Source organism: Candidozyma haemuli (assembly GCF_002926055.2).
Source record: "Candidozyma haemuli strain B11899 chromosome Unknown B_2014730914, whole genome shotgun sequence".
Lineage (NCBI taxonomy): Eukaryota > Fungi > Ascomycota > Pichiomycetes > Serinales > Metschnikowiaceae > Candidozyma > Candidozyma haemuli.
Window position 1 is genome coordinate 942,534 of NW_020289902.1, and position 23,122 is coordinate 965,655.

General features: G+C 46.0%; 12 protein-coding genes across 12 annotated transcripts; 8 read left to right on the top strand and 4 right to left on the bottom strand. All coding sequences in view use genetic code 12, as the record gives it.

The window, feature by feature from the left end:
- Positions 1-1,562: 1,562 nt before the first annotated feature.
- Positions 1,563-3,308, top strand: CXQ85_001252 (uncharacterized protein; the record flags this gene model as incomplete). The annotated part of the gene is made up of 1 exon (XM_025484969.1): positions 1,563-3,308. The coding sequence occupies one exon, from the start codon at positions 1,563-1,565 to the stop codon at positions 3,306-3,308; it is 1,746 nt and encodes a 581-aa protein (XP_025339900.1).
- A 1,186-nt stretch (positions 3,309-4,494) lies between these two features.
- CXQ85_001253 (rRNA-processing protein) lies at positions 4,495-6,936 on the top strand (the record flags this gene model as incomplete). The annotated part of the gene is made up of 3 exons (XM_025484970.1): positions 4,495-6,185; positions 6,454-6,667; positions 6,688-6,936. 3 exons carry the CDS (start codon positions 4,495-4,497, stop codon positions 6,934-6,936), a joined length of 2,154 nt encoding a protein of 717 aa, XP_025339901.1.
- A 3,490-nt stretch (positions 6,937-10,426) lies between these two features.
- CXQ85_001254 (uncharacterized protein) lies at positions 10,427-11,308 on the top strand (the record flags this gene model as incomplete). The annotated part of the gene is made up of 1 exon (XM_025484971.1): positions 10,427-11,308. One exon carries the CDS (start codon positions 10,427-10,429, stop codon positions 11,306-11,308), a length of 882 nt encoding a protein of 293 aa, XP_025339902.1.
- Positions 11,309-11,864: 556 nt separating this feature from the next.
- CXQ85_001255 (uncharacterized protein) lies at positions 11,865-12,419 on the top strand (the record flags this gene model as incomplete). The annotated part of the gene is made up of 1 exon (XM_025484972.1): positions 11,865-12,419. The coding sequence occupies one exon, from the start codon at positions 11,865-11,867 to the stop codon at positions 12,417-12,419; it is 555 nt and encodes a 184-aa protein (XP_025339903.1).
- A 65-nt stretch (positions 12,420-12,484) lies between these two features.
- On the bottom strand, positions 12,485-13,066 carry HAM1 (nucleoside triphosphate pyrophosphohydrolase; the record flags this gene model as incomplete). The annotated part of the gene is made up of 1 exon (XM_025484973.1): positions 12,485-13,066. The coding sequence occupies one exon, from the start codon at positions 13,064-13,066 to the stop codon at positions 12,485-12,487; it is 582 nt and encodes a 193-aa protein (XP_025339904.1).
- Positions 13,067-13,272: 206 nt separating this feature from the next.
- CXQ85_001257 (mitochondrial 37S ribosomal protein mS38) lies at positions 13,273-13,656 on the bottom strand (the record flags this gene model as incomplete). Its single annotated transcript, XM_025484974.1, has 1 exon — positions 13,273-13,656. One exon carries the CDS (start codon positions 13,654-13,656, stop codon positions 13,273-13,275), a length of 384 nt encoding a protein of 127 aa, XP_025339905.1.
- A 509-nt stretch (positions 13,657-14,165) lies between these two features.
- CXQ85_001258 (thiamine diphosphokinase) lies at positions 14,166-15,062 on the bottom strand (the record flags this gene model as incomplete). Its single annotated transcript, XM_025484975.1, has 1 exon — positions 14,166-15,062. The coding sequence occupies one exon, from the start codon at positions 15,060-15,062 to the stop codon at positions 14,166-14,168; it is 897 nt and encodes a 298-aa protein (XP_025339906.1).
- Positions 15,063-15,220: 158 nt separating this feature from the next.
- On the top strand, positions 15,221-15,691 carry CXQ85_001259 (chromatin modification protein; the record flags this gene model as incomplete). Its single annotated transcript, XM_025484976.1, has 1 exon — positions 15,221-15,691. One exon carries the CDS (start codon positions 15,221-15,223, stop codon positions 15,689-15,691), a length of 471 nt encoding a protein of 156 aa, XP_025339907.1.
- A 702-nt stretch (positions 15,692-16,393) lies between these two features.
- Positions 16,394-18,600, top strand: BUD7 (exomer complex subunit; the record flags this gene model as incomplete). The annotated part of the gene is made up of 2 exons (XM_025484977.1): positions 16,394-16,425; positions 16,488-18,600. 2 exons carry the CDS (start codon positions 16,394-16,396, stop codon positions 18,598-18,600), a joined length of 2,145 nt encoding a protein of 714 aa, XP_025339908.1.
- Positions 18,601-18,985: 385 nt separating this feature from the next.
- On the bottom strand, positions 18,986-19,601 carry CXQ85_001261 (uncharacterized protein; the record flags this gene model as incomplete). Its single annotated transcript, XM_025484978.1, has 2 exons — positions 18,986-19,502; positions 19,549-19,601. 2 exons carry the CDS (start codon positions 19,599-19,601, stop codon positions 18,986-18,988), a joined length of 570 nt encoding a protein of 189 aa, XP_025339909.1.
- A 1,152-nt stretch (positions 19,602-20,753) lies between these two features.
- On the top strand, positions 20,754-21,980 carry CXQ85_001262 (uncharacterized protein; the record flags this gene model as incomplete). Its single annotated transcript, XM_025484979.1, has 1 exon — positions 20,754-21,980. One exon carries the CDS (start codon positions 20,754-20,756, stop codon positions 21,978-21,980), a length of 1,227 nt encoding a protein of 408 aa, XP_025339910.1.
- Positions 21,981-22,559: 579 nt separating this feature from the next.
- On the top strand, positions 22,560-23,084 carry CXQ85_001263 (uncharacterized protein; the record flags this gene model as incomplete). Its single annotated transcript, XM_025484980.1, has 1 exon — positions 22,560-23,084. The coding sequence occupies one exon, from the start codon at positions 22,560-22,562 to the stop codon at positions 23,082-23,084; it is 525 nt and encodes a 174-aa protein (XP_025339911.1).
- Positions 23,085-23,122: the final 38 nt, after the last annotated feature.

A 23,122-nucleotide genomic window follows, 5' to 3' on the forward strand; every position in this document is an offset into this window, starting at 1 on the left:
AAAGCAAAAGTCAGAACCGTGGTATAACCTACCATATTTCTTTCCTAACCACCAAACAACCGTAACTTAACGCAAGTATGCCCTCTCAAACACCTCCGTCATTTGGTCTCTCTGGGGCCACGTCGGAAGATAACTTTCCCTTACATCAAGAATTAAGTTATTCCTATAACTCATCTTCCTTGAAATGAATCTTAGGACGAAAACATAATGAAGAGTCTGATAAACAGATATCAAAAATAAAATAACACTCACTGCTGTCACAGGTGAATTGGTATCTTTGTAGCTTTTCCTCTGGGTTACAACAACACATGCTAAACGTAGTCCCATATGTGCTGCCTGCTCTAGTGCACAAAGCAGAATAGCTCTATAGATGCCAGGGGTCAACTTTTTCGAATTGGACAAAATATACCGATAAATGATAGGCGTTACCTGGTTGTTAGTATTGTAATGAGATAAGATAGATAGAAGCACAACGTACGTCAACCATGCCGAGTATGAAGGCAATGAATAGAAGCTTAACGGAACGTTCATAAGTTACAGCACAAAGTACAATCCTTAGAAAGTAGCACAGGAAAAATGGAATGTCTGCGTCTATGAGCTTTCGGCTAATGTCAACATCTCTGTATGGGTTTTCAGCATACGTTGATGGCCAGTTGTCGACGACTGCTCCTAAGCTGCTGTATTCTTCTTTTGGGTTGATGGGTGGGAGGTTCATATTTGGCTAGAGAAGGTTCCAAATCAATCGTGTCTGGATTATATAGAAAGCAGGTTTCAGTCAGCCAAAAGAGGTATCCATAAAAGGAAAGAATAGAGGGAAATTAGAGAAGCAATGTGCCACTGGTAGAGAAGCGCTGATCAAGAAAAAGGCAATTCTTAAAAGAGTAACTTGGCGGCCGCAAGAATGGCCGTGTCTTCTTGTTTTAGAAAGATCAGGAAATATTAATTGGCTATAGGAAACTTCAAGCCTTAACGAAACTGATCACGTATGTTTCCAGTAGATGCGCAAAAAGTGTTGCCGAGCCAGCCGATATAAATGACGTAGTCACATATTGATCAATAATATACGGCAAATTCGAATTGTTTCCGTATTTAAGGTGATATGACGTCGTGTCTATATGAGTCCTCCTCAGTGGCTGCAAAGCACAGCATCAACTAGTAAATCAGCAAAAGCATGTTATAAAAAACATAACCACCTATATCCAAAATCTAAATCTTAACCGTCTTCCTTCCCTGGTTTTGCTCTTCGATGCCTTACACTAACCCATGGTCTTCTGGTGCTCCCACTTGCATCTCCACGAATCGCAAGCTACAGACATCCCAGCCACACAAACCCACCAACCTAAAACCTCCCAAAACCGTCAATTCATAATCAATTTCTATATATACAAAAATATATCTCTCCTTATCTTTCTTCTCTGGTCTTTTCTTGTGGGGTGGTGGCAGACCCGTGCCCCATCTACACCCATATTAGTGCGGTATCACTTGGTGATATAGTAGTACTACAGCATCAAGGGACCGCCACAACTACCTCAATGGATACAGAACTGCAAATACAGACCCTCATGGAAATGGGGTTCCCTCGAGAGCAGGCCATAAGTGCTCTTGAGGCTACTGGGCACGATCCCAATAAGGCCATTGCTTATTTATTTGGAGAACTTGAGGATCCTAAAGATCAGGGGACGGAAAATGCCCCTATAGAAATCGATCCCGAGCCGAAAAACCAGGACCAGTACGATACTGTGGATGTTAATATGCCGCTGGACTTGCCTGACTTCTTGGGCCAGTATGCGCTGCTGGATTCTGCCAGTTACTCGCAGCCTCCTACCAGAGGAGGTCCACCTGCTGTGCCTTCGGCACCACGGCCTCAGGTGGCTGATTTCACTCAGCAGCTGACCGAGTTTATAGAGGTTGGCAAGTACTCTGAGCCTATGAGCAGCGACGATGATGATGGCGTTGGAAGCAACAGGTTCCGTGACTACTCATCTGATAGTAACTCAGATAGTAGTGAAGGCTCGTTGCCTAATATCAAGACAGAGGGCCACCTTGTGCCGCAATTGAGAAAGAAGATTCCTGGTTACAGGTACTGGGTGCCTATTCTTGCTGCTTTATGTCAGAATAAGCAGTTTGCGGATACGGTATTGCTGGTGCTGGGTGATGAGGTGACTCCATTCGTTGAAGAACTACAGAAGATTGTCAATTTCGTTCAGGATTTCAGGCGTTCGCTGCAGTGGTACATTCTCGTTGATGATTTGCTCCGCAACACATCTCCAAATGCCGTAGAAGATGCATTATCGCCAGAGGAAGAGCTCATCACTAACATATACAAGGAGCTCATCGATGCCATTCCAGAACTTTCCCATGTTTTGAACTCTCATGTTGAGAGTATCGAGGAGGAAATCAGTAACGATCTTAGCGTCCTTGAACTAGATCTGGATATCAGAAAGCAGAGCTTGTACCTTTCACTCAATGAGCAGTTTTGGGGCCAGAGTTTCGAAAAACTAGGGCTTGTCAAGTATCGCAGTGTTGCTCCTGTTGTTACTATCCACTTAATGGACGACGACGATACTTCTCAGCGTCCTTTATTTGCCAAAGAGCTCTTTTACCCTGAGATTTATAGCGATAAAGCGCTAAAAGCTGTTCAAGATGAAGTTGCATCAGCGCAACAAGCAGAGCATGAACGCCGTGTGATATCAAGAAACTTGCTCGACCTCAACTTTTTTGAGGGTAAGAGGTTAGGTAACCTTTTAAGCCAAGCTTCTGAAATGCTTAAACCTTACCAAGAAGAAGCAGGAGAGGATCTTCAAAGACTAGGAGACGATGTGGAAGCACTTCGCATTGAACAAGTGGAAAGACAAACAAGAGCACAATCTACGATCCATGGCGTACAGAAATCGATGACAGATTTTGCGAAGATTATCGATCAAGTGCCGCTGTTAAACAAGTACAGATTACAAGGAGTGATCATGAGTGATAGATGGTACTATTTCCGCCAGAGAGATACGTGGGTCAAGATGGAAGACGCCGAGCTCATTGATTTCGAGCAAGTGGAGTCTGAAATTTTTGACTGTACGAGAATGGGATCCCAACCTGTTACACTTTTATATGTGAATGCTGAAGATGAGCCAGACTGGAGTGACTACGAAGAGATTGAATCCAGCGATGAGGATGCCATCGTGATTGGAAGCGAGTCTGAAGAGGAGAGTGCCATCAAATTGACGGATGACAAGAATGAAGAAGAGAAGGTGAAGCCAAAGGATAGCAAAGGTCTGGACGACAAGGAGGTATTGATTGACTTGACGGATTCTTGATCCAATGTCGTTTCAAGCACGCTCCAGAAGTCTAGGCCAAGGCTCCAGTCTAACCGCCAGGCTCATCCCTTGCAAGCTCTGGAAGTTTGCAATGCTGGAATGTCTAGTGCCAGGAGGTGCTTACATTCAGCGGGTACATAAGCGCCGCATCCACGAATGCCAATAAATACATCAAACAGGGTCTAAAAGGAAGTCATTTGATTTGTGGTCACTTTTATCCATCAATGGCCACAAATCATCCCTTCTTCCTGCCAAGGGCCACCTTCTACCAACAATGGATCTACCTACTAAGTCTACTAGCATTGTTCGGTCGCAGCCGTTGGCCGGTCCGTACAAAGAAAACGAGCACACTACCTCTACTTTTTCAGCCCCGGCCAAGCCCCAGCAGCCTCAGCAGCCTCAGTCTTAGTCCCAACCAACAAGCAACCAGGCAACCAACAAATACCACAAAAGTATCAAACCAGAATGGCAAAGTCAAAGCAGAAACATCTAGATTCTATTTCCTTTCCATTCCAATTCAACTCCAATTTCAATGCCAATTCCAACCACCTAATCAAAGGCCATCCCAGTCTGCCCAGCCACTGTAGCCGTGCGAACGTCCCAAGCTATCCCCAAAAGTGCCCCAATCGTCCTCAATCCATCTCATTGGATCCATTTATGTCCACTTCGGTGCGAACCCTTTGTGCCACTGCCAGGCCAAATTCTAACTGGCCCTCACGCTCGCTCGCTCGCCTCACTCCCTCGCTCAATCTATTACATCTAACTTCTGCCACGCGGCTATCGCCACAAAACCTCTCCCTCGTCCACCGATCCCTATTGTTTTTAAAGAGCCAGACGAGAGAGATGTGGTGTGTGGGGCCCAAAAAAAAGTGCTTTATTCCGTTCCGTCGGTTGCCCGTTGCCTCTCTCTCCCTCTCTCTCCCTCTGTCGTCTTGTGTTTCGTCACTTTTTCATGGCACTGGGCCCTGTTTTGTGCAATAATTATCCTCACTGGAAGGGTCTCTGTGGCCGCCTCGTTTTTGGCACACTTAACCGTAACAAGAAGCCTAAAAAACTTTCTTGTCTGCGCGCTCTGCTGTCTGTATACCTGCCTCCCTTTTTGACCTCCCGAGGCCAAACAAATACCGACACGGCGCTTCTTTTTTTTTTCCACACGCAACCACCTTCTTTTTTCTTTTGCTAATCCATGTCTTTTAGATCCACAACTGGATCGCTTTTACGGAACAGGAAGGTGCTCTTCCTTCTATTTGTGGGGCTTTTTTTCACTGTTACCGTCCACACTTTACACGGCCAGGGCATTTCGGTTCAGTATCGTGAAGTGGCCCCCCATTCGCTGGTACTTTCCTATGCTACCGTGTCACAGACCATTGTGGAGAATAACTTGGTCACCGATGTCAGAATCCAGAAATGCTTGAAGGGCTTCTCTTGTCTGGCTCCCGCTCAGGGCTCGCCTAAGAGTACATGGAATAAGATCGAGACGAAACTCAACTTGCATCCCGTGTCTACTTCTTTCTACAACTACTACTTGTACGTGGAAAAGACCCATGCTAGCGACGCCTCTCGTTACGTCACTGATATCCAGTTTACTCCTTCGTCTAAGGCGCCTTCCGATAAGGACAAGTGGTTGAGCCATAAGGTCGCTAACTCGCTTTACATCTGGATCAACTATATGGAAGCGGCCGACTTTGAAACCCCAATTGTCCGTGACTTTAACCTTTTGTTTGGTGTTCACGACTTGAAGGACGCAAGACAGCATTGGAAGTACACTCCGCTGCCCATCCCATTGCCTGTGAAGCAGTCCATTCAACCCCACGCTTCCATGTTGGCCATTTCTATCAATGACGAGATGCCAATTCTCAACAAGGCCATGGAATTCGAGACTGTGCTTAAAAAGAACAGTTTCGTTACCACCGTGGAACCTAAATTCAAGATTGTTCAGCTCAGTGATTTGCATATTGGTCTGGATCAGGGCCGCTGTGAAGGTGACAACTGTAAGTTTGATAGCCAGACTTTGGAGTTTATCAGCAGTGCCATTGAGACCGAAGGCGATGTCAAGTTAGTGGTTGTCACTGGTGACATCATCGACATGGGCCGTGTTAAGCATCTTGAGTCTGCCATTTTGAAGGCATTATCTCCTATCTTGGAGCTCAAGATTCCTTTCGTTATCACTTTCGGTGACTCCGATTGGGATTGGGATAACTACCACACCAAGATCAACATCCTGAATTTCGTCGCTAGTTTGCCAAACTGCTACAACAAGGATATCTCCCAGGCTGACCACCGTATGCATGGTGTCACCAACTACAATATCAAGGTGTTCCGTGAACCACCTGCATCTGAAGGAAACGAATTCGACTACAATCAGCTTGATCTTGGTAATCCTGATGCTATCGTTACCATTTTGGACTCCGAATACGCTCAAGTTGATGCCACCCAAAGTAACTTCATGTACAGAGTGACCCTGCATTTGCGTGATGAGATGGAGCACAGACTCTTGTTCTTCCATTACCCACTTCCAAACTTCCGTCCTGATAAGGAATTCAAGCTCATTGGCTCCTACAATGAGAAGCATAAGCTCGAAACACCTACCGACAGAAAGTTCCTCCATGACGCCATCGACTGTGGCTACAAGGCCATTTCCGTAGGCCACGAGCACGAGAACGACGCATGTATATGGAAGGAAGAGAAGAACAAGAACATCTTGCTTTGTTACAGTGGTATCACTGGAGAAAGTGGTATTACGCGACTTGACGAACAATACAAGAGAAGATTGAGAGTGTTTGAGATTGATTTCGACAAGAACCAAATCTTGAGTTGGAAGAGAACCAAGGAGCAATCGCTTGACCCACAGGCTATCTGGCCTATTGGAACCAAAAAGTGAGGAGGAGACGAAAAAATGTTAATAAGCAATGCTGTATTTTAGCTAGATAATTTCAAGATATGATCTAATAGTGTGAAGTGAAAGTAGTAATGGTGCACGGGTGTATGTACAGATTCTCTAGCGATGAGATGCGATAAGCATCACCAAGGTACATTTTCCACAGAACAACCTCAAACACATACCAACATGGGAAAAGCCAAAAGACCAGAAAGTTCTCTCTCATGAAGAGAGCCATCAAGTCAAACGATCCAAAACTACAAAAAGAAAAACCAAAGCAGAAAAAGACGACCCAGAGCTCACAAAACAGGTTCCTCAAGTCAGCAGTGCTCTTTTCTTCCAATACAACGAAGCCATCAAGCCTCCATACCAAATCCTTTTGGATACTAACTTTTTCAACTTCTCGATCCAGAAAAAGATCGATATCGTTCGTGGTCTCATGGACTGCTTGTACGCCAAATGTATCCCATCGTCACTGACTGTGTGATGGCCGAGTTGGAGAAGTTGGGCCCCAAGTACCGTATTGCATTGAAACTTGCCAAAGATCCTAGAATCAAGAGACTTAGTTGTTCACATGGTGGCACGTATGCCGATGACTGTCTTGTGAATAGAGTGATGCAGCATAAGTGTTACATTGTGGCTACTAATGATGCTGATTTGAAAAGAAGAGTGAGAAAGATTCCAGGTATTCCAATCATGGGTGTTGGTGCTCACTCTTATGTTGTCGAGAGGTTGCCCGATGTGTTTTAGTGGCGAAGTTTTGCATTTGTGGAGAGTTGGAGCATGGCACAGTGATTATAGATATTGTTCTCTCTGGGTCTTTTGATAGCTATTGAGTTGAATCCACGGCTCCTGGTGGGCCGGCCAGGAAAACTACTGAGCCTGATTTGAATGAAGATCCTTAGGGGTCGTTCAGTCATAATGTGCTGATAGTGCTTAGGGGACTTAACTTTGACGTGAGCTTGTCCTTATTTTGGTATCTTGTTAACGGAGAATACTCATTATTTTGTCTTTAGATAATACATTATGGGCAGCTGCCCCACGCATTTACATCTACTATGATTTCTTTTTCGTACTTTTCTTAGCTCTAACCCCCTTTTCATAACTTCTATTTTCAGCTTTACTTCTTGGCCAGTGCTAACCGGTGCTAGTCAGTCCTTCACCGGACAAGTGCAAAGCAAAGCCGGTAAATAGTACATTCAGCATGGTAGCACGAGCACCAGGCTATGCTCAAGTGACTCTCCAAATACTAATTATTACTTCTCTACAAAACTCAAACATAATTTAATAGCATTGATTTAATAATACAGAGACAGAAGTCCATTAATTAAATTCCCGCTTAAAGCAAACAAACGAAACAAAGTAGAAGTTGGTGTTTAAACCAACAAGGCGACGACACCAGCGACAGCCAAACCAGCACCGGCAGCGGCAGCTGGAACTGGGGCAGCAGCAGCACCAGAGTCACCAGAAGACGAGGAGTCGTTGGCGGCCTGAACGGAAACAGCGGCGAAAGCGGCAACAGCGATCTTGGAGAATTGCATTATATTGTAGTTTATTGAGATAAGGTTTATAGCTTCCAGAAAAGCAGCAGACCCACCTCTACTTATACTTCGATGCTTAGAGCGCAAGGCTGACCCACGCAAGGCTTTGAAAGGCACCAAAAGGGAAACCAATATTTGCCATTAAAAGACAGGCACATGGCCTGGGCCTCTCTGGTTCCCGTGCCGACGGCAGCTTTCCGTCCATAGAAGCATAGAATTAGCGACCACGCATGGTTCTTGGTTGAAGTTGCCAGAAAGGCCCAATGCATGGGCCCCATCTGCCCGTGGCAGTGCTCCCCATAAGAAAATTCCCTACCATTTGTTAAGCGTTTTATAGAATACAAAGACACCAGTAGACCCATCAAGATCAAACACACAACCTATATAGCTGTTCAGCCAACCAGCTTCCAAAACCCAACTTCTATCCATTACTCTCAACATGTACGACGCAATGATCTTCCTTCAAATCAACCGTCTTCACCTGTCAAAAAATCTGCTTGCTCTGTACAATTACATCAGGTCCTGCCATACCCACACCAGTCCACATCCACATCCACATCCACTTTTCGCAGCCAAGCGAGGCTGCATTAGAACCATTGTAAGCCTCAGCAGCCCCATCCCAAGCCACCCACCACTTACCAGATACCACAACCAGAAACCACCAATAACCAAAATCATTGATCACTTTCTCCCACTTGGCGACGGCACTGCCACTGGGTTTCCCCGACTGGCAGGCTCTGGGATATTTCGGGCCGCAGCAACTGCCACTGCGCTTAACTGGTACTTTTTTCGCAGCCATTCTTTACTTTCCAGCCCGCCTGACCTATCCGTCTAGAATACCCTGGGAAAGTTTCGAAATCACGTCAATTGCTGATTGGATTGCTTCTTTGTTCGCTGGTGTGTGCCTGGGACCTGCCGAGTGGTTTTTCCTTTTGCAGTGTGTGAAGTTTATCGTAGTTTGCTGGGTGCCACTCGGTAAATGGTGCTTTGCGATGATAGGCTCTTGCTTGCGCAAGCTTCTTCTCTCGCATGGGTCTGCCATGCTTGACACCGCCATTTGGCTATTTTGTGTAGTTCCTGCCAGGGACCGATAATGGTTGGGTTTTTCGGTTTGTCCCACGATCTAGACAATGGTTATTTCTTGGTGCTCAGGTGGTCTAGGAGGCTAGGAGGCTTGTGGATGGGGTGGTTGGTGATGCTTTCATAATTGCTTCTCCTATACTTTCCTAATAAATTTACTAGTTTATTGCCCGGGCGGCTATTTGGGCCGTGCCCGATTCATCATTGCTTGACGTTGCCTAGATACCGTTATCCATGACAGGTACATTACGTCAGGCGTGACGGACAGTAGATAAGCTGTGCGGTTATTGGACATCGGAATTGTTTGTAATAGGGGTAATTGAACCCCTATAAGGCGATATAGATTAGTAAAAGCAGCAAGTTATTTGTCAGAGCATGGGATTATGGGTTGTTGGCGATTGGAGATGGCAACGTATCGATAGTGGCCTACTTGCTACTCCTATCGTCATACAGCATGCTTTTATTTTTTTATTGATGGAAAGAAACTACAAGTGATGGGTTACTTGTGATTCTACTTCAGAAAGTCCTAGTTTATCTGTTCTTTATTACTCTCTTATCATTCCCATGTGTCTTCTTGTTCTCATCGTATTTCCCGTACAAATAGCTGTATACAACAACTAAATTCATCATCATTACCGTAATTAGTTGCTTCAAGTCCTGTTGCAAGCCATATGTAACCGAATAAGCAGCCAAACAGATCTACCGTGGGAACCGTTCATCAGCCTCAGTTGTCTACCCAACTACAAACTACCTTTATTATATCCCAATTCCAACCGAAATTAGAAGCCCTCCAACTCATAAAAAACCATCAAACCTCTCTTTTTGTTAATCGAGAAGCTCAACCAGTACAGCTACAACCATTGTCCCAAGTACCACCACTAACTCTCACCACATCCATCCTCCATCAACACTTCCAGCTAGAACCCTGAAACCCTCCAAACCAAATCACATCCACCAACACCTCTCAATTCCATTCCCTTCCACCTCCCATCCTCACCATTCTGGGCCCAGGTAGGTTTCAGCCGTTCACGTCACAACTGCGAATGGCTGCGAAAGACAATAAGATCCACTTCCACCATCGAACACGGACCATGACAACCCTAAACAGGATAAACTCTAAAAGAAACAGGCAGAAAGTGTCTAGAAAACTCCTTAAACTGTAAAAACCCGCCCTTCCCTGAATCTCGATTTTACACGGCCACTTCTTCATTTCTCATTTATGCCCCCTTCCTTCACTGGATCTCGTATTTCCAAGCCACACGCCATTTTGCAGCCATTCTGTACCAATGCTGATCATCTCCAGGGAGGTTGTAAATTCCCACACAGCCACAGCCAATGCCATTTAAACATTCGATTTTTTCTTCTAGAACCGTTTCAAGTGTTTTAAAAACCTTCCTTGACTATGGCATTCTTTAATTTCTTGGAAAAAGGTCCGTCGCATTCCCTCGTCAGGTATGTTTCGAAACGGCTGCAACTTTCCTCGGCCAAACCTTTATAAGCTGTGCATTTCAGTGTTTTTTCTCTCTTGAACATCAATGGCGTGGAAACAAATCAAAAGGTCAGTCTCCCACTGGAGCCTCAATCTGCCTAAACTTTCTCCCAATGACGACCTTACCAGTATGGATGTCTATGATCCAAGTGAATCTCAGAGTCTGGACGAGGAGCCTATGGAACCGTACCAGGTGCTTCCAACAGAAAGAACACCCAAATCTCCAACTACACCGAAAACGCCTAATCTGATCCAGCTGTGGTCTCGGTCTCCAGGGTTACCTTCGTCTCCTTCGATTTCAGTCACCGGTAAGTGCTATAATGGGGTGGATATCAATAGGAACCTGGCGTATATACCTAAGAAGAGTGCTCCTCCACCACCATCGCCTCCATCTCCTGGAACGGCCCAAAGGCTTAAGTACCTCTTTAAACTGAGGTCCAAGCCCAAGTCCTCGTTCTATGATGCTCCAGATATGATGAAATCTTTACTACGGCGTGCAAGCATCAGCCCAAGGCTGAAGAAGGCACTTAAAAGGATTAAGGGGTCTAAGGATGAGGAAAAGGCTATCCCACGTCTGTACTTAGAGAAAAACGGAAGCCTTGATGAAAAGCTGCTGGCTCATACGCTTGTGGAGAAGAAGGTGGATATTGAAAGCTCTTCGTCTTATGAAACAGCTTCGTCGGGTGAAGAAGAGTATAGAACCCTTGATGTAAGCAAGGGAACTTCGGTTAGTGCCATTTCTATGAGCAAACTCACTATGAGTCTGGAGTATCAGTGCACTTCGCTGCCAAAAGAGCTTGGAATCGAGTCAGTGTTGAAACTCGGCCCACCAATGGTAAAACAGCTACGCCCTGAACTGCCCTTGAGAGCACCTTCTGAACCTACCAGTGATGAATCGTTTTATTTCTTTGACGGGCTGCCTCGCAAACGGGCCGAAGGTGAGGAAATTAATTGGGGTGACGAGTTGGCCGCTGAAATGGTAGAAATGCTCAAGAAGCATCGCCTTCAATAGAAAATAGAATTTCTAGATACACGAAGAGTATATGATGGGATTTTAGTAGAGAGATGTAATATTTTTTTCCCTTATAAAGAGACAATTGGTGGTCTCAGACCAAATTAGCTTCCTCGGTGTTTCTATCTAGCCCAAAAGCACCTTAAGAAGGCAAACTTCTTTTCCCAAGTTTATTTCATTGTCTAGGAAATCAAGCCATCTGTTCTTATCATCATTAAGAAATTTTAGGATTTACCCAATTGATTGGCTACTTTCCTGCTTATCTTCCTTATCATCAGCCTTGCTGCGATACAACCACCGACCCCTCCATCATCTCCAACTTCCACACCAAAATAATACAAGAAGACAAAACTCGAGGCAGATTTAAATGTCTAAAAAAATAAATCAACAACTTACCGGGCCTAATTTTTAGAGTTTCTGGTTTGGGCAGCCAATTTAACGGTCTGAGGTCACGTGCAATCACTGGCGGGAGCACGCCTCAGCGATTTTTTGATGATAGTGTGGAGAGGGTTCCCCAGATTATCAACACCAAAACACCAACACAAACTACATCCATATGGTTTCCACGGGAAGAGGAGGCGCAGGAAATATCGTCTCTGATAGAGAATCCGAAATTACCCAGGCCCAGTCTTTGCATAAACATCAAGAACAAAAAGAGCAAGAACATGATAGAGAGGGCCGGGCTCAGGACAAGCTGGTCTACTATTCAACAGGAAGAGGCGGTGCTGGCAACATAAAGAGGTCTTCATCGATCCCACTGCCCAAGCTTGTTCCTCAGGGCAGCAACACGCCGGCTATCACGCAGACGAAGTTCACCACTGGCCGTGGAGGATACGGTAATATGGTAGAGAACGAGGATCCAGAGTTCACGCGGAAGCTCCAGGATGTTGATGCAAAGAAGGGAAAGGAAGAGGACTTGCAAGCTGTCACGTCGGCCAAATCGTTTAGCGTGGGACGTGGAGGGTTTGGCAATGTTGTTTCGGCTGAAAACAGCGAAGGACTGAATGGAAGTGGTAGTAACAACTTGTACACGGTGGTGAGTAAGGGATCGAAGCACCAAGAGAAGAAGAAGGGCTTTGTGGATAGGCTTAAGGGCTTTTTCGGCGCCTGAAAACAGCATACATGATCTATATATAATATAATGACGTTTAGAGAAACAGCTATGGGGAGCTTGGTTTATTGTTGGAGAAGGTACTCTCTCAACTTGTCCAAGGCACGGAAACGGTGCGATATCGTGTTCTTGACGCTCTTATCCATCTCAGCGTAAGTCTCCTGGAATCCCTCTGGCTCAAACACTGCATCCCAACCAAAGTTAGTAGGGCCTCTGGAATCAACGATCTTGCCGTGGGTGACGCCCTGGAACAACTTAACCTCGCTGTCTGGGCCTTCACAGTATCCAAAAGTGCAAACTGCTTTGGCTCCCTTATCTTCAAACTTGTAGAGCATATCCACAAGACCTTGAAGACCAACTGCCTGGACAAACCACTTGATATATGGACCTGGCAAGTCGTTCATGGCATTGAACGCAAGACAAGTGTCTTCAACCAAAACAGCACCATTCACCTGCTTGGCAGCCTCTTTGGCTTTATGAATAGTGACAGACTCGATGGTACCTTGAACCTCATCCAAATCCAAAGACTTGTTGACGACGGTGAATTTGCCAACCTTGGAGCCTTCGGCGCTTGGCTCACCGCCCAAGATGGCAATCACTTCTTTAAGCTTGTTGCTGTTTCCAGTGACGAATGTGATGGTAGACATGAGTAGGTCTTTGGTAGTAGTAGTGAATTTTTCGCACATCTTCCATATACCGTTAGTGATGGAGATTCTAATCAGATGATCTACTCCCAACACTTCCGTAAAGAACTGTAACAGCCTACTGTTCATCTTCCTATGAGTGTATTTATATGTACATGGTGCCACTGGCGTGACTGAGACGAGCACATCGGTACTGCCCAGCCAATGCTTTAATCCTTCACTTTACCCAACCTCTTCAACAAGGCACGGCCTAACTTTCTTCTCTTTCTCAACTTATGCTTCTTCATCTTGAGCTTTCTCTTTCTTTTCACCGAATCGGCGTAAACTGTGTTATCAGTCACATCGCTCTCCTTCTCTGCCTGTTGTTCCCAGACATCTTTAGGTAATTCTAGCATGCTGATTGTGTTCACAGAGGTATGACGGTTCCAGCTCTGTGGAAGTTGAAGTGTTTCTGTGGTTCCAAAGCCAAATCTGTTGACGTTGTTGGTTTGCGTCAATACAGGTAGCTGTGGTCTGGCCACGGCAGCGAACGACCTGGCGCCAATTCCACGCGTAAGGCTGGTTAACTGCCTAAGCTGTGGTAATCTAAACATGACGAGGCGACTGTTGTTTAGTCAAATTAGGTGGGGCTTCTAAAGGAGGATTTGAAGACTGAACGGTTTTTTCTTCAATTTTTTAACTAGGCGCACATCTGTACACCACAACTAGTTGGTAGCCTAGGGAAGGTATTGATAATATCAGAGATCAACATGAAGGTAGTGAAAAAATCAGTAAAAAATTAGTTAAATAATAAATGCACGGTTTAGCTGTCTCATTTAATGTTTGTGGGTATTAATTAGTCTTGTTGAATGGTTTATTAGTTTGGTGAAGGTAGATCAAAGTGGCCTCTGGCTGCCTGCGAAATGGCTGCAAATGAATGTCTAGTTAGCGTAACGCCAGTGGTTGATTCCACCGTGAAAGGTGGCGATGATGAGATTATCAAACAAGCTTTACCAGCTAAAAGAACTGCCTGTGGTGAGCCTCTTTCTCGAATACCCTGCCCAACCTACACCAGTAGAATTGAGTCTATCAATAAAGAAATAAAGTCCCTTCTCCATGAAGCTTAGCGGGTCTCTGGCCCGTGGGAGATCTCGATGTTCACCACAATATCGTCGGTGGCCTCTATAACAAACCCTGTTGTGCCTGACACACCGTTACTGGTGGAAACGTTACCGCCGACCTGACTGACCCAGTTTTCGACATCATACTTCAAGCCCTTTGTGGTTAAAATGACTCTGTTTCCAAAAGGCAAAAGTCCCAATTTTGGCACGGGATCATGCTGGTTGAACAACTTCTTATTGGCAAACTTGACATATGTGGTTCCAGTAGGAGCAAGGAACACCAAGTCATTGTCAGAAACGAAGAAAAGACGGATATTTGGAAACTCAAGCTTCGTAGCGTAAAGCTGGTTAATTGAATGGAACGTCTGGTCAAATCTGCCGCCAATTCCCCCTGCAATGTAGGCAGTGAAAGGTACTCTTTCCTGATACTTCTTAACCAACTTAGCAAGCCCACTATCGTCGTCAACCTGCTTGTAAAGCTCATCTTTACCGCTCGTATGAGCCAAAAGTGCAACATCTATAGCCTTCATGAAATCAGTGGCATATTGTGAATACTGGGGAATAACCACCGTACCCTTCAGTCTATAGTACTGCTTCACCTCATCTCGAAGCGAGTCAAAGTCTCCCACAATGAAGTCAGGAATGTACCTTTCCCTCTCCTGCTCACTTGAAAAGTGATAGTACAACTGGTTGGCTCCACCGTCAGCACAAATATGCACAGAAGTACAAGTCCACAATTGGAAAATGGGGAGTTTCTCTATGGCAGTGTTGAGAATGATAAGCACTGCTGTCTGAGTGAGGGAGTCCGAAAAGAAGTTGAACGGTTCTAAAACCAAGTGTTTGCCTTGCGGCTCGTCAACCTCGAAGTCGTCGGGTCTCTCTATAATCAATTCCTCCATAATTTAATATAAAGTAGCAAGTTGTAGTGTGGTGTTTGTGGAATCACCAAGTGTGTAGAGCCAGTTGGGTCACATGACGCAACCGAGAATGAATTACTACAAAACATCCTCACCAGAAACGGTTCCTCAAGAAACACCCAGTGACATCCAACCAACCAATGTCTACTTCTGGTACTACTGAGTCTTCGGACGCTCCTGTTGTCCCTAGAGACGTCAGGCTTCTTCACCTTATTTTCGCTACGCAGGGTATCCAGAATTACCACGACCATGTGCCTCTACAGCTTATGGATTTCGCCCATAGATACACAACGTCTGTGCTTAAAGATGCTGTGGCGTATAGTGACCACGCTAAGAATAATGCCAATACTACCAGTTCTACGAGTACAGTGAACACTGACGATATCAGGTTGGCGATTGCTGCGAGAACGAACTACCAGTTCAAGCCTACGCCGCCTAAGGAGCTTATGTTGGAATTAGCACATGAGAGAAACTCAAAACCGCTTCCGCCTGTGATTCCAAAATGGGGCCTCAATTTGCCTCCAGAGAAGTACTGTCTTACTGCTAGAGACTGGGAGAGTCTTGAAGAGGAGGCTGCCGAGACCGAGACTCTGAAGAGAAGAAAGCAGTAAGTTATAGAGGGAGCAAGTATGCATTTCATGGAGTTCTTGCGGATTTGGTGGCTTCTGGATTGAAATTCCACCCAAATGAGCTTACATTTGTGCAAAGCCAAGTGATCACCCATAAACGTATCATGCCCCAAAAGGAATACAGAGACTGGCTCCATCAGCACCGAGGCACCCATTTCACTTCATTTACATATTTGAAGTCAGCTCGATCGCAGCCAAGACGGTACGTTCAATCCAAACGAGATCGACTTACCTATTCAGATAGCCCTGGCGGTCTTCAGGACATTCCTCGCCAAGAATCTCTGCAACACAGAATTCCAGCCTCTTTCAACATCCAAATAGCGGTGACATCAACAGGATTACACCCTCTTTAGCACCAGCTACGCCTGGATCGCATCCATGTCTTTGGTGCTCACTACTACTATTGTACTTCCAGAGGGTCCGCACTCGGCCTCCATCAAACCCACAACCTACACATATAGCACCCGCCAAACCTACCGTAATAAAAAGGGCCGTTCACGTTATCTTCCCGACATTAATCTTCCTCTACCGAACCCTCCATTCTTCCTCTTGTTGGTCCCCATACTTCTGTTGACCTGCACACAGCACTGCCCCAGCCTCTTGGAAACACTTGGTCTCCAAATCTACTAAATCGATTCTCAACACCTGTTTACATCCAACTAACGTCCTATCTGCCCATACAAAATGCTCCAGAAGTCATTGGCCTCCATCCCAGAGTATGTACCATTCAATCCTTAAGTAATTGTCTTTATTTTCCCCAATTCCTACTAACAACCAGAGCCAAGGAAGAGTACTTGGGCTCCTCAGTGATTGAGAGAACCAGTCGTCTTGTGGCCCTCAGCGACTTGGGTCCTGCCGATCTTTGTAATATCCACAAACAAGGTGTTAACCTGAAAAAGCCAGAGTTTGGCACATTTTTATACTTTACTGGTGTTGATACGTCCAGCTCGGCCTCTATAGCTGCCCAGTTACAGGGCTTGGCCACGTTGATGACATCCAAGGCACAGTACTGGTTTGGTGAAAAGAAGCACTTTAAGGTGCCTGAATTGACTTATTGCACGTATAATGCCTTTTCTAAGGTGGACATGAGAGTTACTGTTCACATTCCAGGTAAGTTCCAGAGTGCAGTTGTCAGCCATGAGGGTAAGCTTATCCATGAAAAACTTAGCGAGGAAGAGTTGGAGAAGATGTGGCTCGAGACCTTCGTTTGTTCCATTGTCAGATGCATGCTTGACGGTGATGAAGATGATCCTAACAGATACGGTACCTTGGTGGAAATCCGTAGAGAGAACCCATTCGACCTTGGAGTCGTGTCACAAGAGCTTTTGGCTAACTTTGTGGCTGCTTTCGAAAAGTTGTTTTGGGATGGTCCTAAGTTGGGCTGTGGTGTTGACTTGCCTCAGCCAACATTGATCTCGAACTACCTTGTTGACGGTTTCCTCAAGTGTATCGAATTGACTCAGAGCTTTGATATGGCTTTGGATGTCTTGAAGAGATTAGAGGAGAAGGAGCCTGCCGTGTCGACTTTGATCGCCCAGGTTTTGCTTCTAAAAGATGAAGAAGTCAAGGCTATCCAGGTCATGAACGATGCCATTCAAAGAGACGAGCGTGACTCGGAGTTGCTCTTGTTACAGGCACAGTTCCTCATGGATAAGAAGAGATATGACTTGGCCTTGCACTTGGCTAGACAAGCAGTTAAGTCATCGCCTTCTGACTTCAAGGTTTGGGCTGTTCTCGTCAGAGTCTACACCAAGCTCAACGACTTTGAGAATGCGCTCTTGACCTTGAATTCTTGTCCAATGAACTCGCACAAGGATGTCTTCTCTTTGAAGAGAATCGTGGCCTTGAGGGGAGCTGGCGAGGAATTGCACTTGCCATCCCCTGTTGATGTGTTCTTGGACGAGGTATCCAACTTGCAGAGCACTTCCATTGCTTCAGAACAGAGAAATCTCGACAGCCTGCTTACGCATTTGCCAGCCGCTACCTTGAAATCCACATTCGCTAAGGCGTACGATCTTCTCACTGAGATTGTCATCAAGACCGGCTGGGAAGCCTTGTTGAAACACCGTGCTAAGGTTTTCGTCATGGAAGAAGAGTACCGTAAGGATAGAAGCAGTGCAGCTCACACTAGAACTACTTCCGAAGTCAATGTCCCCCAGGTCGAAGATGAAGAGGCTACCGCTAATGATGATTCGTCGACCGTGGCTGTCAAGCTGCCTAAAAAAGAAGTCAATGGCTCCGCTGATAACGATGGTTTGGTTGAGAATGAGTTCAGAAAAAAGAGGCTTTGTGAAAGATGGCTAGATAACTTGTTCATGCTTTTGTACGAGGACTTGAGAGTTTACACCATGTGGCAAGCTGAATACGTCCATTTCCAGGCCCAGCAGATGGAGTACAAGAAGACGACATTGGAGTGGGAGATCTTGGGTCTGATTGCTTTCAGACTCAAACATTTCAAGGAAGGTTCAATTGCTTTCTCTAATGCTTTGGCGGGACGTTTCTCTCCAAAGGCACAAAGAGAAATCTTGAAATACTACGAGATGGAGAGAAGCAAAATCATTTCTAAGAATTCCAACTCGGACTCGCCAGCATCCAATGCGCACAACTACTCGAAAACCATTAACCAGCTCAACGAAAAGATTTTAGAATGCTGCATCAAGCTCTTGGTTTGGAACCACAGATGGTACAATGATTTCTCGCCAGATTTGATCTCGATAATATCCGACTTGATTGCCAAAGAGGGTTTGATCAAGATTCAGTCTCTCGTGCAAGCCGTGTACTCCAACAACATCAACCATGGTGACGGGTTGGCGAACAACGGTATCACCGATATGATGGATGATATCTTCAAGTTCTGCAAGGAGCACAATGTCAATGGAGCTGACAATTGAGTATAAATAGAAAAAGTTCGGACTTCGAGGGCGGCTATCCCAGATGCATAACTTACGCCTGTGGCATCACGTGCCATCACCGAATTGGCATCCTTGATCTATCCTTGTGGATACTGAAGTGGAAGTGTTTAAACTGTGTTAGTCCATCATGTCGTCGCCAATGGACAGACTCAGGATGCTCCAGAACCATATCAGGTACAAGGAGATGCGTGAGTACCAGCCAGAGTTCCCAATGATGCACAGAGTCGAGAGAGAGCAGTATCTTCGAAGGGGCCCAGTAGGAGCAATTCCTCCCGCCCTTGCCATTCGCAAACCATAGAGATGCCTATAATTTTAATGATAAGAAATCGTCAATCGTTGTTGTATGTACATGAGAGATGCTCTTTTAGTCCTTAGGAGGAGTTGAAGAAACAGCAGCTGGATCTGGAGCAGGAGCCTTGGATTTTCCATCAGGGAACGAGCCAGACTCGCCCCGTGATGCATCTTTGGCTGCCTTGGCCTTTTCGGCTTCCTGGCGGAAGCCTTCGTTGGCTACCTGCATCAACTCCTTACGAGACTCCTCCAAACGCTTCTTTCTATCCTGAATGACCTGGTCTCTTCTCTCCAACTCCTCAATCCACATCTTCTCTCTCAACTTGGCCTTTTCTCTGAGCTTCTCTTCACGAGACAGTTTCTGGGCCTTGCTTTCTGCCTGGTAGTACCAGCCTCCTAAGACCAACGCTACCAAGGTGAAGCCCTGGAACCCAACTCTGTACCTGAAGTACTTCTGAGTATCAGCCTTTCTTCCTTGTCTGATTGACTTGGTGGCAAGAATGATGGCTCCCGTAGTAAGCAACGTGCCCAAGGGTACCAAAGGCTGCTGCTTGCTACGGTAGATCATCTTCTGGAGAATGTCCATTTCACTGCAAGGTTAGACGAATCCACTGATCAAAATCTCCGTATACATACTCTTCGTCGTTGGCATCAGTGCCATCGAAGGAGGAGGGCACTCTGTGTGACATGGGAAGAGAGTGGTAGTTAACTTGGTGGGTTGTGGATACTCGTGCAGGAAGCTGAGTAGGGTCAGGGTCCCCACGGCAGAGTCGGAGGGACAGGTCTGTCTCTTTTGGGGAGGAGAGATAAGTGGAGGTTTTAAGGGACTTCCTTTTTTGCATAGTACCCTTTGGATTGGCGTTTTGGGTGTTCTGGGGAAAGTGGTGGGCTGCTTATGGTTGTGTGGTACCGTCAGTGACGTAAGGTGAGCTGAGGAGGTTAAGCAGAAGAGGCCGAATCTAGAGAAACATAAAAGCTTGACTTCCAAGTCCTTCGGATAGACCCTCCCGACCTTCCCGAAATCGTCTTTCTGGCCCAAAAGGGGTACATGGATGGTCCACCTTGCTCTGGTTCTATGGTGCTTTTCGCAGCCATTTCGCAGCCATTGATGGTCCAATGGGGACTGCTCGTGTCAAAGCTTATTTAGTGTTTTGGCTACTGGCAGATCTTAAGACGTGTTTTGGGAAATGTATGACTTCCATCGATTGCTTTGGCTTGCTTTTGGGTTGCTTCGGCGTGCTTTGTTGACGGTAACTTCCGGCAAGGTGACTGGGGGGTTCAGGAGGTCTACGAGTCAGTCACGAAGGGTGTTTGAAGGGTTTGACCGTGGTCAGCTCGTGGGGGAAGTAAATTCCGTAACTTTAATTGGAGGTGGTTAGAGAGGGAAGTTTTGGGCGAGGTATTTATTCCTCTTTGGGAGAAATGGTGGGCACGTAGGGTAAAGAAGTAGAAGCTAAGGCAACAATGAAGAATGTGTATACTTGAACCAACGAACGTAAATGGGGACTTGATTCTTTTTCATTGTCTATATGGTGACTGTTATGGTTATGTTGGTATTTAATTAATTGTGGTTGGAAGACTAGTTGACGAGTTGTGGCTGCCTGGCTGGTTGTATAATGCACTTAAAGACATCTCCAACCATCAACACGAAAACACAAAAAACCTGAAAAAGTCCCCATAGATTGCCAAGCCAGACCAATTAATCAAACAATCTTTTGAAAACGTCTATCTTTCGGCACTTTCCAATTTTTGGTGGGCCTTTCTAACTTTCCATTTTGCAACCATTCCTGTGCGCCAGTATAATCCCTTCTGCACATGCTTCGCTTTTATCTACAACTACTATGAATCCAGCCGTTCAAGAGTACGCTGCCCTAGCAGGCAGAATTGCCCTTTTTCCGTTTACTTATGTGATAAACTATGTGTATCAAATCTCCTGGACCGTTATCAGGCTCTCTTTGGTAGTGCCGTCCCAGGTTGCGTTCAATTACACAAAGGGTTATGTTTCCATACTAGAAGTGAGCCTAAAAGACATCGACTATCAACAACAGGCCTTGGTGGTGGGTAACTTGGTGCTTCGAGTGGTTCTTTTTCCATTCACTCATGTTCTTTTCTACATCGTGCTTGGGGTTTGGCTCGTGGTGAAGCATGTGCTCGTGGTGCCGCTTTTACTCATGCTTCGTATAACACTCTTTGGGTTGGTGTATCTTCCACTTACACCGGTGCTTACGGCAGCAGACGTTGATTACGACAAGAGTACTACAGTTGAAGGGCTGCTTCTTCAGTTGGTGGTGCACTCGGCACCACATGTTGCTTTTTTCACGTTGCATCTTCTTCACTACGTGATAATAGCCTTGGTTACAGGTGCCATCGTGGGCTGGTTCACTGGGCTTAACTTGAGCCTTGTAAGTAAAGTGTTTACGCCTCCACCATTGGAGGAGGCAATTCAGGAAGAGATTACAAAGACCAAGGCCAAGATGGACGAGTTGAAGGCACAACTTCCAAAGATAGAGGAGCTTAAGCCCAAAGCAGAGGAATTGATTCCTCTTAAATCAGCCGTCAAGAAAGAACCAGAAGAACAGCTTGCTCCAGCAGAGCTTTCAGTAGCCGATATCGTTCAGAATGAGCCGAAATCAACGCAACGAGGGAAGGTTGATTTCAGTGCAACCGGTACTGAACTCGCCTACGAAGACGATGATGGATATAATTACATGCGGTATAAAGACGATGAGCCTCCAAAGCCTTCAAGAGACCCACCGGTAGCAACCATCAAGGAAGAGCCCGAGGAGGCCGAGGAGGAGATTGAGGAGCATCTGGAGTCAGGATCAGCGTCTGGATCAGGCACAGGAACAGCGGAAGGATCCGAGGAGCTGGGGGCCGACACCACACCGCTTCTGAGGAGCCAAAAGAAGAGAAGACAGAGACGTCGTAAAGAAGCTGCCAAGAGCGCACTAGCTCTGGCCCTGGCACTGACCCCAGCCACGGCCAACACGCCTGGTTTCAGCGATGTAGGTGAAGCTTCTACGGCAGGAACCGAGGTGGAAGAGAAGAAACCAGGAGCCAAACAGTAAGCGTGTTTCGGGCCGAAAATAGCCTTTTCTCCCGGCCTGATCAAGATAAAGCAAGCATCATATTCGCCCATTGAGGAATCCGGTATTTCTAAGTGGCTGCAAACGAGACAAGATGGGGCTGAAGAGCGCCCAGCCTCCCACCACAAGCCACATCGTTTCGGCCGAGACAAGAAAGTCTTGGAGTTTCGGTTTCTGCGAAGAAGCCTTACTTCTTAATTGATTGGCCACAGATATTCGGTCTTCTCCCCTTCGGGACGATCCTTAGCGCTGGGCCTGCCAATTCCAGGTTTAGATGAAACAGGGAGGATTGGCTGCGAAAACAATCAAACTGCACAACAAAGGACGCTAGGAGGAGACCTAGACGATAACAAAGACAATGATGGCCTGATGGGAATGCCACTGTGAGCAAGCACCACTTTCCTTCCCATCACGCATTTTTTTTTTTAACACTCTTTGTTGTTTCGTGTTTTCTTTGGTTGCCTTGTTTCTGTGGGGGTGGCCTGCGGCTGGATAGGGCGGCAAAGCGCTTGTTTCAGGTGCAGATGTTGGAATGGCTGCGAAATCCCATTTCTACTCGCCATGCCAACTGTGGCATGCCAATTCTCCATGGAACAAACTATCCATATTGCACGTGGCTACGCTTGCAAGACAGCTAAGTTCGATACTACCCAGAATGTGCCTTGGCTTACCCAAGTGGAACACATAGACGTGAACGCGTATGTGGCTCAGCTTGAGCCTCTGGAGGATCCTATGGTGGCCATTGGTAGGGCTTTTACTCGCCACTTGTGGAGCACCGGCCTCTTGGACGATTACAATCCAAAGGAAGCGTTCAAGCCAGCGGTAACACACACTTGTGTGTTGAACTTGCTGTTTGTGGCTGAAATGAAGACGTACGAACTAAGAGTGGCATTCTACTTTGGTGAGAGAGATCTGGTTAAGGGACTGACAATACAAGTGAGCGAGAAGGAGCTTGCTGAGTTCTTGTTTCAGAGGATTATCGAAGGCAATTTGGCTTACCTGCCAATAGAAGGCAGAGCACGGTATTTACTTAATCTCAACTCTGTGAGTTGTACAATGAACGGGCTCGATTTGGTGGTTGTTTAAGGCTATCAGAGACCAGCATCAATTGCATTTAATCTAAT